Raw genomic sequence first — 10,981 nt, forward strand, 5'->3', positions numbered from 1 at the left:
GAGAGAGAGAGAGAGAGAGAGAGAGAGAGAGAGAGAGAGAGAGAGAGAGAGGCAGAAAGAGCGCCTCAAGGGGGAAGCGGTAGGTTCGTTCACCGGTGAGGCCGACCAGTGCCCCATAGCCTAGTAATAAGCCCGCGGTGGTGGAATTCGCGCGTCGCGTCCGCAAGAAGTATAAAACGCGTGACATTTGGCGCGGATTGTAAATAAGCCGTCGGTATGACGGGCGGCGCGGCTCAGGCGCGGCTCAGGCTCGCCGTGTGGTGCGTGAGTGCCCGCCGGTGCCCGCCGCCGCCCCGCCTCGGCCCCGCCCAGCATGATCGCTATGAGCGTTATTTTACCGTGTGAGCGAGATCGCCAACTCCGTATCAAGTTTTAAACTTCTAAGAGTTGCTCTCTACGCAGTAAAAACGCCGCTCGCCGCGCCGCAGTGTTGCCGCAGCCAGGTGGCGGCATGGCGAGGACCTGCTGTGTGGTCCGCGCCGCCCCCGGCCCGGCCCGTATGCCCTTTCCCCGGGGCGTGCGCTGGAGGGTCCCGCCAGCAGGGTCCCGCCAGGGTCCCCCGCCAGGGTCCGTGACATTCCCTGATTGGCCGGCGTGGTGTTCTCACGCTGCACAGCGGCCCTCACTGTGCGCCGCGCTGCCCAGCGGGTCATAAGGGTAATCGTCGCGGTCGTTTCCAGGGCCGCCGGGGATTGTTCGGTCACCGCGGTGGTGCGGCGGCGCGGGCTCGGCTCACGCGGCCGCTGATGAGGCCCTAAACGGGCAGCCCTGCTCAGCTCATGTCATGCATGCCTGGGGCTCCTTACGACACGGTCGTCGAGAGAGAAGGAAAAAAAATAGACCGGAAACGGATCAAAGACCGAAAGGTGCGTACGACGCTCGGAACTTAGGAATAATGGGCCGAACACAACAAGCACGCGACGAGCCAGCCCAGTCCACCTCTGTGGGAACCGCGTGTCCTTGACCCGCCCCCGGGAGTCCTTCGATGGGGTCCCCTCCTCTGTTTCCGCTCGGTGCTCCTCGTCCTTCGTTGTGATTGCTCTGTTACGAAAGGAGCTAGGCTCCCATTGTTTCCAACGTATTTTCAATGCGTTTTCTGTTTGTACATACTGTACTGCTTGAAGCATGAGACTTGAACTGCATGACGTTGGCAATGACAACACTCTGCTGCTGGGTATATTTCATTCGCATTTGCTGAAATTGATGAATTATTTTCAGCAGCAGCGTGTTCGACTACCACATAGACGTGTTGTACAGACTATGGGGTCTTGCACTTTATGGGTGACAGCCTGGACTCTGGACTTGACCATTTATATATATTGTATTTATCATTTACTTTGATTGATTTTAGTTCAAGGCGTAGAGGTTGCTCCACGCTATTATACTGGCTTTAGACGGCTGTAAAATGTAAAAAAAAATATAAGATATTTATTTTTATTTTTAAATGAACTTTTGGTATTTGACTTTGATTCAAAGCCGTCTATCGCTGCGTATCCTCTCTGGCTTGGTTTGTAGCTAAGGGTGTTTGTGGTGTGGTGTGCAGGCGGGGTGCACGGCGCTGCAGAGTGCGGCGGCGGAGGGGCACCTGGACCTGGTGAAGCAGCTGTTAAAGCACAGGGCCGACGTCAACATGCAGGACAACGGGGTAAGTAACCTCCTCCCTGTCTGGCATGAGCCCGACCGGAGGGAACGTGCTACTACCTCTACTCCAGCCGGTCGGGCTGGCTATGGCCCCGCATACGTTTAAATTCCCTAGAACCGCTTTTTTATTTTCTTTCCCCTCCACTCATATCTGCTTCTCTTCTCCCTTTTGTGATTTCGTAGAAGAAAATGAAACGCTAGTATATATTAAGCAGCGGCATATTTTAACATACCTCTCGATGCACGTTGGGCATGGCTATGGCTGGGCCGAGGTGGAGTCGCGGAGGCATGGCTGCTGGCCGCTGATCTTGCTCTTGCCCGGCTCGCTCGCTCTTGCCTCGGATCGTTCTTGCTCCGGGGCCCCGGCCGGGCCGGGCCGGGACGCATGCAGCGATTGAATCGGAGATTGTGTTGCGGTAATCTCCCCTCCCCCTCTTTCCTCCACTCATCCCATAGCACTTGCTCTCATTCATTTGGAATCGCAGCTGTTGCGGTTTGGAGCGTCATTACCCCCCCCCCCCCCTCTGCCTCTTCGTCTTTTACCCGGCAGCTCCCCTGCGGCCATCCACTGCGTGGGACCGCCGAGCACTTTGTCCCATGCCGGAAAATAAATGAGTAAAGTAAACAAATTAACTTGAGTATAAAGCTCGGCAGCAGGTTCACAATAAGGAAGTGTGTGGGAAAGGAAAAGAGGCATAAAATTAATAAACACTCCGCCCGTCGCGGTAGAGAGAGAGATAGAGAAAGAAGAGGGAAACACTGCGGCAGCAGGGCCTGTTTCCTCTTCTTTCTTCACTCGACGAAAAATATGTTTTGCACTATTCCATATGAAAATGATGTGTTGTGCTAATTTGACTCCATTCCGCAGCCGGGCAACACTGCGCTGCACGAGGCGTCCTGGAAGGGCTTCTCCCGGTGCGTGCAGGCGCTGTGCGCCGTGCGCGGCGCCGACCTGTCGCTGCGGAACCACGCGGGCTTCGCGCCGCTGCACCTCGCCTGTCAGAACGGACACAACCAGAGCTGCCGCGAGCTGCTGCTGGCGGGCTGCGACCCGGACGTCCGGAACAACGTGAGCAGAGCACCCCGACGACGTGCACGTACAAGTCGTAAAGTAACACGAGTGTCACGATAAGGTCATGAGCGGCATTGACGTCACTGTCCAAATAATGTCACAATTAACACGAGACGCGAATGCGATTCGATCGTATCGTGGCCGCTCCGTGCTGCTTTTGCGCCGGGACACACTTTCCCTTTGCTCACATCTGATTTGTTTTGTGACCCCCAGTACGGCGACACGCCCCTGCACACGAGCGCGCGGTACGGGCACGCGGGCGTCACCCGCATCCTGGTGAGCGCCGAGTGCAAGGTGTCGGAGCAGAACAAGAACGGCGACACTGCGCTGCACATCGCCGCCGCCATGGGCCGGCGCAAGCTCACCAGGATACTGCTGGAGGCCGGCTGCACCAAGAGCCTGCGGAACAAGGTGACGAAGCTAGGGCACCTCTCAAGCATGTTTCTGTAAGGATGCGGAAAAAAACGGGTAAACTGCCGACTCACACAATCTAACAAACCTATTCCATTGTGTTCCGCAGCAAGGGGAGACGGCGCGGGACATCGCGACTCGCAAGGAGCTGTCCGAGATCCTCAGCATCCTCAACAACCCCGTGATCCCGATGCCGCGGAATAAGGACGTCGGCAAGGAGCCTGCCACCAGCAAGGAGAATGCCACCAAGAAAAAGGTGGGTACTTTACGGGTACGGGACGTCGAGTCTGTGTAAAAGCGGAGAAACCCCGCGTTTTACTCCGAGTGAGTCAACACAAGACTAGAGTTGTGGTGGATACGAAGAGATTTTGTCGGTATGGGTGCCCCGATGACTGTGTATCCACAACAAACATAGACTTCCCGCCCGTGTTCCGGGTGGTGTACGTTGGGTTGTCTAACTATCGGCGCCGCGTGGGGCCAGAAGACTCGCCTGTCGGGCGGGCAACCCATTCGACTCGTTGCCTCCGTCACAAACAGTGTGTCGCACATTGAGCTTATGCGAGCGAGATTTTTCTTTAAATTCATAGCTTTAATTTTGAGTCATTTTATGCAAGAAACACCATAAGGAATAGATGGCTTTTCCCTTTTCTAGGCATAATACCTCTGTAAGTCTACAGGAAACTTGCGATTGCGAGCGAAGCGAGGTGGAAGCTAGAATGACACCTATGTATTTTACACCATTTACACCATTTACTCCATAGAAGCATCTGATGCTCGCTCTTTGCAGGGCTCTGGTCACAAACACTTTCCATCGCTCTTTCTAATCTCTCATTTACCTTATTCTTTGCAGAAGAAGGGTTCTGGCGGTCGCTCTGGCCGGAACTCGGGATCCCGTTCTGGATCTCGAGGGTCACGCTCAGGGGCGGGCGGCGGTCCTGGGGGCGTCCCGGGCAGCGGTGCGGTCCAGGGCGGAGCGGTGCAGGGGGCGGCAGGCGCGGCCCCGGGGGCCGGCACGGCGTGGTCGCCGTACGGCTGCCACTACTACCCGGACACGTCCTCCTTTCCTCAACCCCGGCTGGACTCGCTGCCCCCCGAGCCGCTGCGCAAGGGCGAGCAGTACTACCTGGACCTGGCGGGCAACATCCGCAAGGGCCCCGTGGGCGTGGGCTACACGTGCTACTGCGCGCCCTTCTTCCGGCACATGGAGCAGCGGCTGGACCGCGACAAGCAGGACCTGAAGAAGCACATCAACCAGGCGGTGGAGGGGCTGGAGCGGCGCACGCAGGGCCACATCTCCCAGCTGACGCGCTCCTTGGCGGCGGAGCGCGCGCGCTGCTCGCAGCGACACCTGCACCTGCAGCAATGGCTGCGCGGGGTGGGCGGCGCGGCCGGCGCCGTGGCCCGCACCCCGTCCGTGCCGCGCGCGCGCAGCGTCGACTCGCTGCTGGAGCGCCCGCTGCACCACGTCGAACTGGACTCCGCGGCCGAGGCCGCCGACCGCAACGGCAACGGTGACATCGGCGAGGAGATCGAGGTGCTGTCCGAGGGCGACAACACGGCCCGGCGCAAGGAGAGCTTCCTGCGGCGCGGCGGCCGAGGTAAACTGCCCCGGCTGCGGCCTGGCCTTAGCTGGGACCTGCTGGCCGAGGCCGACAAGGTGCTGGCCGCCACCGACCCCACGCACAACCCCGGCCACGACCCGCTGCTCAGCGCGGCGCGGCTGCAGTCCCGCGCGCGCCGCGTGCAGCACATGGTGGAGGCCATGGCGCAGCAGCAACACCCGCTGGACGCCGGTGGGCTGTCCGACCACCCCGAGCTAGAGGTCCTCGACGAGGTATGATTCAGAGCGTCGGCGCATCGCTCTGCGAGTTCCAAAATGAAATCCCCTCAGCCATATTAACTCTTTTTATTTTTCCCGTTGCAGCGCGTGTCGCAGTGGCGAGGTCAGCAGCGGAGACTCATGTTGGAGGTGGCGCGCGCGAGCAGGGAGATCGCGCAGCTGAAGAGAGTCACGAGTCGGGACCGCGGCCGGGGCAGCTCCGGCTCCGAGCTGGAGAGTCGCGGGGGCAGCGGCAGCCGCGCCGGCCGGGAGAGCCGGGGCAGCCGGGGCAGCAGGGGCAGCAAGGGCGCGGGCCGCCGTCTGCAGACGCTGGACCAGGTGGACGAGGGCGGCAGGCTGTCTCCAGGGCTCAGCTCAGGCGTGAGCCAGGGCCCCGCCAGAAGCTCGGTGCAGTACCTGCACGCCGAGGTGCACGCGCCACCCAAGACCCCCGAGGAGACCCCCGGCCGCAGGCGCAGCCGCAGCCAGGAGCTGCTGCGCGTCGAGCCCGCGGTGGTGTCCTCGCGGTCGCCCACCCCACCCTTGGGCGTGGGCGCCGGCGGCTCCTCGTCGCCATCACCGTCCCCGGTGCCCTGCTCGCCCGCGGCGCGAGCTGCCCGCTGGCACGGCGTGAGCGTCACCGCGGAGGACATCGAGAACTGGCGCCGGTTGGACAGATTGCGCGACCTAGAACAGGAGCAGGAGCAGGACGAGAGCGGGGGCATGGTGACCAACCCGGACTACGAGGTGCAGGTCGAGGACGGCATCATCTTCAGCTCGGATCTGCGGGACCTCCGGGACCTGGACCCGCGTCTGCCCCCGCTGCCCCAGCCGCAGCAGCCGACGGCGGCCATGCGGAGCCAGCAGAACCTGGTCGTGGAGCCTCCCGGCCCCGCCAAGGCCATCTCCAACGCGCCGCCCCCGGCCGCCGCCGTCCTGCACCCAAAGCCCAAGTTCGCCACACCCTTTCAGGTCTCCCTCAGCTCCAAGGGCCCGCAGGGTCCCAAGGGAGAGGTGGTGCCGCTCCCTCGCGGCATGCCGGCGGCCAGCTCCCCTCCTGTCGGCCCCCTGACCAACGGCGCGCCAGTGCCGCTCAAGCGCGCCACGACGGACACCTCAAGCACCGGCCCCGCCGTACCCGCGCACGTACCGCTCCGCAAGTCTGTCCACGACATGGTGGCCCGCATTCAGACTCACATGCTGAATAACCTGAAGGGCAAGCACGGCAAGCAGGCGCAGACCGCCAAGGCCAAGGACGACGTCGTGTCCTCGGCGGCGGCCCCCGCGCACCTGAAGGTCTCCACCACCGCCGGCCCTGCTGCTCACGCCGTCCCGCTCTCCACCCCTAGGGAGATGGCCATCGATGTGGGCGACTGCGTGCAGGTCCAGGCCCGGCGCGTGCAGGCGTGCCACCGCGACGACGACTCCGAGTCCAGTGACGGTGAGGACGCGGATGGCGCGCCCAGGACGGGCCTCGGCCTCGGCCCCGACTACGAGAACGTGTCGCCCTGCTGGAGAGACGGACGTGAACCCCGGCCCCGCATCCTCGTCTCGGACCTGCCGTACCGCAGCCGCACGGCTGTGTACAGCACGGACGTGGGCCCGGACTTCCTGGACATACCATTGACCAACGGCCATACCATCGGCATCAATGGTCAAAACCACGGTCTTAATGGCCACGCTGTGAACGGTCATGGTATGAACGGACATGGTCTGAACGGCCATGGTCTGAATAACCATAGCTTGAACGGCCACACTCTTCGCATCAACGGGCACGGGCTCGGCCTCAACGGGCACGGCCACGACCAGGATCCAAGGGGCACGCCCAACGGCACGAGGGGCGCTTCCCACCCGCTCACGCTCAGTCACCCCCTGAGCCTGGGGAGTCTCAACGGCCTGGCGCACCACCACAGTCCCGCCGGCACGCCGGACCTCGAGCTGGAGGTGCACGCCGTGCACGGCCTCGGCCACCCCTTCCACCACTACCCCTACACGGCGGGCAGCGGGAGCGGCAGTGGCATGTACTCGCCCGACCACGGCGATTCGGGGTACTCCACCAGGATGGGAGGCAGTTCCAACTCCAAGGGAACTTCGCCTTCGTTGTCAGGTATGTCAATGTTTTCCAACCGTTCGAGTACTGTAAAATGATTTCCCGCCATTCATTGCTTTGTCAAGACTGGACGCACGACGCAAGTAAGATTTCTGTGAACTGATGAATTCTTCTCTTTTCATAGGACTCGACAGTGATGGTCTTCTGCAAAACTCTGCTCCAAGAAGTGCTGCTGCCCTAAATATAGCAAATGCTGCTGCTGCCATAGTGCACCAAAGGCACACAAATGCAAGTCTTGTATAAATGTGTATTTTTTGTTATTGAATATGCTCAGTGTTCCTTACTTTGAATACTTTTTTCTAAAGTGTATATACTCCATTTCTATTTGTAGAACTTGTTATAAATATTTAAATCTATCATGCTAAAATGGGCTTGTTAAATTATTGTGTTTTGTTTTTTTTTAACTATTGAATGGAAAATAAACAAATTCTCTATTATGTGGTACTTGAAGTTTTCAAGATCTCTGACTATTATTGGAAACAAATCTGATACTAATCCGATACTAATACAATCATATATTTTAACAACAATTACATCATAATATGTGCAAGATCATGCAAATGCCTGATGAGTTCTTGAGGCACCTTGTGGTTTCACAATACCTTCATTCAGTGTTGTATGGTATAATCCTCTGCCCATCAATACATTGGCAGTTCTTTCGACCTAAGACAGAAAAATAAAATATAACAGGACATTTTGAAGAATAGTTTGTGAGACTCTAGGATGGTCAAATATAATTTTTCTTGGACAAAGTGTTACCTCAACCACAACATAGTCTCCTGGCTTTATTTTTGATTTTTCTGAAGAATTATATGATACAGGTATCTCCTCATTAGGCAAAATAACAATTACATTGCCATCGTTGCGCCCTTTCAAATCAACACTGCCTCGTCTGCTGATCTAAAAATAAAAATAGAAATCGTAATAGAGTGAACAAATTAACAGAGGTGTTCTCTTATTAAATGTGGTGAATTCAGCAGATAGTCATCACTTACTCCTTCAACAAGAACCAGCTCCAGCTCTCCTATCCTCTTACTTTTGAGTGCTTTGGACTTTGAATAAAATAACTCAGTCATTTCTTTTAAGCGTCTATGTTTAACTTCATCTGGAACATCATCTTTGTATCTTCTATGAGCAGTGGTTTTCTGTTACAATGAAATCATAGCATTATTGTGAACGGTACAAAAAAGATTTACAGTATATATTTCATTGGGATTTTTAGTATTACCTCTCTCATACTGTAGGCAAAGAGAAAACCTGTAGTGTATGGAACCTGATCAATTAAACTCAAGGTATCCGCAAACTGCTCCTCTGTTTCACCACAGAAACCAGCAATAAAATCACTAGATAATGTTACATCTGGAAGTATACTCCGTATATTATTAATAAGTTCCATGTAGGAATCACGAGAGTATCCTCTGCGCATTCTTTCAAGTACTTCGCTATTCCCACTCTGTGCAGGAATATGCAGAGATGAGCAAATATTTTGTCGCTCACGGATAAGGTGAAGCACCTTGAAAAAAATAACAATATATTTAAAGGGCGAAAAAAGACGAAACCCAGAAGAAATAAAACAAACAAAAACGGCACTACAAGCCATACCTCATCAGGGAAATCCTTTGGATGTGGAGAAGTGAAGCGAATACGCATTTCAGGATCTATCCTAGAAACTTGATCAAGAAGATCAGCAAACCGTGTTCCACCTTTCTTTGCTTTATACACAGTTTTAAATCCTTTTGCTAAATGAGTGGGCTCATCTTTTTCCAACCCACCATAATGGGCAACTGATGTTTTGTCACAGTAGCTGTTAACATTTTGACCTGTTTTCACAGTTAATGAAGAATTTCGTATAGTTAAATACATTTGAATGAGGATTTAGAAAATATTTATTTACACAATAACTCAAAGGTTGTGTTGGAGCTTACCAAGAAGTGTAACCTCTTTAACTCCTTGCCCAGATAAATTGCGAACTTCTTCCAAAATTGAGTCCATGGGCCTGGATCTTTCACGTCCACGTGTGAAAGGGACAATACAGTAGGTGCACATGTTATCACAACCTCGCATAATTGATCTGAAAAGATAAAAAAAAGAAGATTAAAGAAACAATTCATAATGACAAAATCTCTTAAGTCAATTTGAAGAGCTCACACAAAAGCTGAAACAGAATCCTGGTTGAGTCGAACTGGCATTATATCTGCATAGGTTTCATCCAAAGAAAGCAGAACATTGACAGCTTTCTGGTCATTATTTGTTAATGCCAGTAATCTAGGTAGATCTTTGTAACTATCAGGACCAGCAACTAGATCTACTGACTTATCTTTTTCCAGTAAGGTCTCTTTAAGTCTCTCAGCCATGCAACCTGACAAGTACATAAAGGCAAACTTACTCTCAGTGGACAGATACAATTAGCATTAAAAAACTACGTAAGTAAAATCAAGCTACTTACCTAACACGCCAATTTTTAGAGGAAATTCTGACCTTGGCCGTTTATTCTTCAATCCATTACAGTAATCAAGGAAATTCCATATTTTTGTTTCTGCTTTGTCACGGATGGAACATGTCATGGTCAGAATAACATCGGCCTCCTCTACAATCTCAGTTCTCTCAAATCCTACACCTTTCAGAATTGCCCAAACAATTTCTACATCATTAACATTCATTTGGCATCCCTTGATATGAAAGTAAACTGGAAAATAAATAATAATACTTTAGATCCATTTTCAAAGAGAGTCACTTTAAATTTAGAAGACTGTTGGGTTATCTCACTTTTTCTACCCATTCCTCGAAAACATTCTTGAGTGAGATATGGTGCAATATCTGCCTCAGTATTTATTTTGTCTCCAGCCGGAGCTGAGCTTGCAATAAAATCTTGCAGAGATGGTCCACTTTTAAGGCTTTTCCCAGAGAGATTGCTACTGCAACGAGACTGTGTTGACCATAATGATTTTGAGAACGTTGTAGAGAACAGAGCATTTTGGCTTGAAAATTGCCCATGACAGTGGAACGCAATGGGAACATTTTTGGGGCTATAACGTTGAACTAGACCCTCAATTACTTGAAATGTAACCTTTCGATGCATTTTATAAAATGAACGTCTGAAAGAAGGAGCAACTACGTCAGTAACAAAATTTGAAAGCATAAAAAAATAAACAAATATACCAGGGAAACTAACCCCAAGGATATTACAAAACATAAAGTTCGCTCAGATTAATCGGTTGTCGCTCATCAGAGATCTGATCAACGGCATCATTTTCAATTTACTTTTGTTTTTTCAACGTGTCATTCAGTTTGTAAACATTTCGTCTTCGTTCAAAATTTCAAAAGGGGCCTTCACTACAAGCAGCAGAAGTTAATGATACATGCTCTGTTAGTTAGGTTATAGTTATTTTCAGGTTTCGGTTTCACTGTTTGATTTATTTGCAGAATAAACAGTAAGTTGTAGTGGCGGGAAACCTTGAATTCTATGGAATAGTTCTATTCATTTATTCTTTTGCTATCGACGAAGAAAAGATATCCAAGTGAAAAGTGGATCGAAAACACAGAAAAATACACAAATACACAATCCCCTGTGGGCAGGTCGACCAGTGCTTCACGTCACTTCTGCCTGCATTCCTGCCGATGGCAGGGAAGTCCAATGGCGGAATACTAGGGCGGCTATCGTAACATCGTTACGTAGGAGAAGTAGGAAAATTGTTTCTTTCATTGAATGAAATGTCATTGAAGAATTGAGTATATCGTATCGAAGTAAGTTTTCAAAGCAATAAAGTTCTTTAATTTGTAGAAGTTCACTTCTCGTGACTCGTGAAACCCAAGAACACATGCAAGGTGCTGATACCGTCCTTTTTATTTTGTTTACTGTACCGCATGCAGGCGTGCGGGCGGGCTTGACTACAGTCGCTCACCTTCCGGCCCCGTGCGAGTGTGCAAC

General features: G+C 52.9%; 2 protein-coding genes across 2 annotated transcripts; one reads left to right on the forward strand and one right to left on the reverse strand.

Annotated features, from left to right (window-relative positions):
- The first annotated feature begins 1,465 nt into the window (after window positions 1-1,465).
- On the forward strand, window positions 1,466-7,496 carry LOC113209474 (uncharacterized). The gene is made up of 7 exons (XM_052274215.1): window positions 1,466-1,645; window positions 2,510-2,710; window positions 2,927-3,124; window positions 3,234-3,380; window positions 3,975-4,958; window positions 5,049-7,050; window positions 7,178-7,496. The coding sequence occupies exons 1-7, from the start codon at window positions 1,631-1,633 to the stop codon at window positions 7,294-7,296; spliced, it is 3,666 nt and encodes a 1,221-aa protein (XP_052130175.1). The 5' UTR covers window positions 1,466-1,630; the 3' UTR covers window positions 7,297-7,496.
- A 57-nt stretch (window positions 7,497-7,553) lies between these two features.
- On the reverse strand, window positions 7,554-10,438 carry LOC113209475 (mitochondrial tRNA methylthiotransferase CDK5RAP1). The gene is made up of 10 exons (XM_026427011.2): window positions 10,226-10,438; window positions 9,820-10,148; window positions 9,500-9,739; window positions 9,202-9,412; window positions 8,979-9,124; window positions 8,656-8,873; window positions 8,282-8,566; window positions 8,049-8,198; window positions 7,813-7,953; window positions 7,554-7,716 (listed from the first exon to the last, which is right to left on the reverse strand). The coding sequence occupies exons 2-10, from the start codon at window positions 10,130-10,132 to the stop codon at window positions 7,606-7,608; spliced, it is 1,815 nt and encodes a 604-aa protein (XP_026282796.1). The 5' UTR covers window positions 10,133-10,148; window positions 10,226-10,438; the 3' UTR covers window positions 7,554-7,605.
- Window positions 10,439-10,981: the final 543 nt, after the last annotated feature.

The sequence above is a fragment of the Frankliniella occidentalis genome, unplaced genomic scaffold (assembly GCF_000697945.3).
Source record: "Frankliniella occidentalis isolate FOCC.00 unplaced genomic scaffold, Focc_3.1 Scaffold353, whole genome shotgun sequence".
Classification (NCBI taxonomy): domain Eukaryota; kingdom Metazoa; phylum Arthropoda; class Insecta; order Thysanoptera; family Thripidae; genus Frankliniella; species Frankliniella occidentalis.

Bases quoted from the DNA above. Each gene is read 5' to 3' on its own strand.
- LOC113209474 (XM_052274215.1), top strand. The intron at 3,125-3,233 runs GTGACGAAGCTA...TGTGTTCCGCAG, and splicing joins CCAAGAGCCTGCGGAACAAG to CAAGGGGAGACGGCGCGGGA. The intron at 4,959-5,048 runs GTATGATTCAGA...TTCCCGTTGCAG, and splicing joins AGCTAGAGGTCCTCGACGAG to CGCGTGTCGCAGTGGCGAGG.
- LOC113209475 (XM_026427011.2), bottom strand. From the start codon at position 10,132: ATGCATCGAAAGGTTACATTTCAAGTAATTGAGGGTCTAGTTCAACGT. The intron at 8,874-8,978 runs GTAAGCTCCAAC...CTGTGAAAACAG, and splicing joins TAAAGAGGTTACACTTCTTG to GTCAAAATGTTAACAGCTAC. The intron at 7,717-7,812 runs GTAACACTTTGT...TTTCTGTCTTAG, and splicing joins GAGACTATGTTGTGGTTGAG to GTCGAAAGAACTGCCAATGT.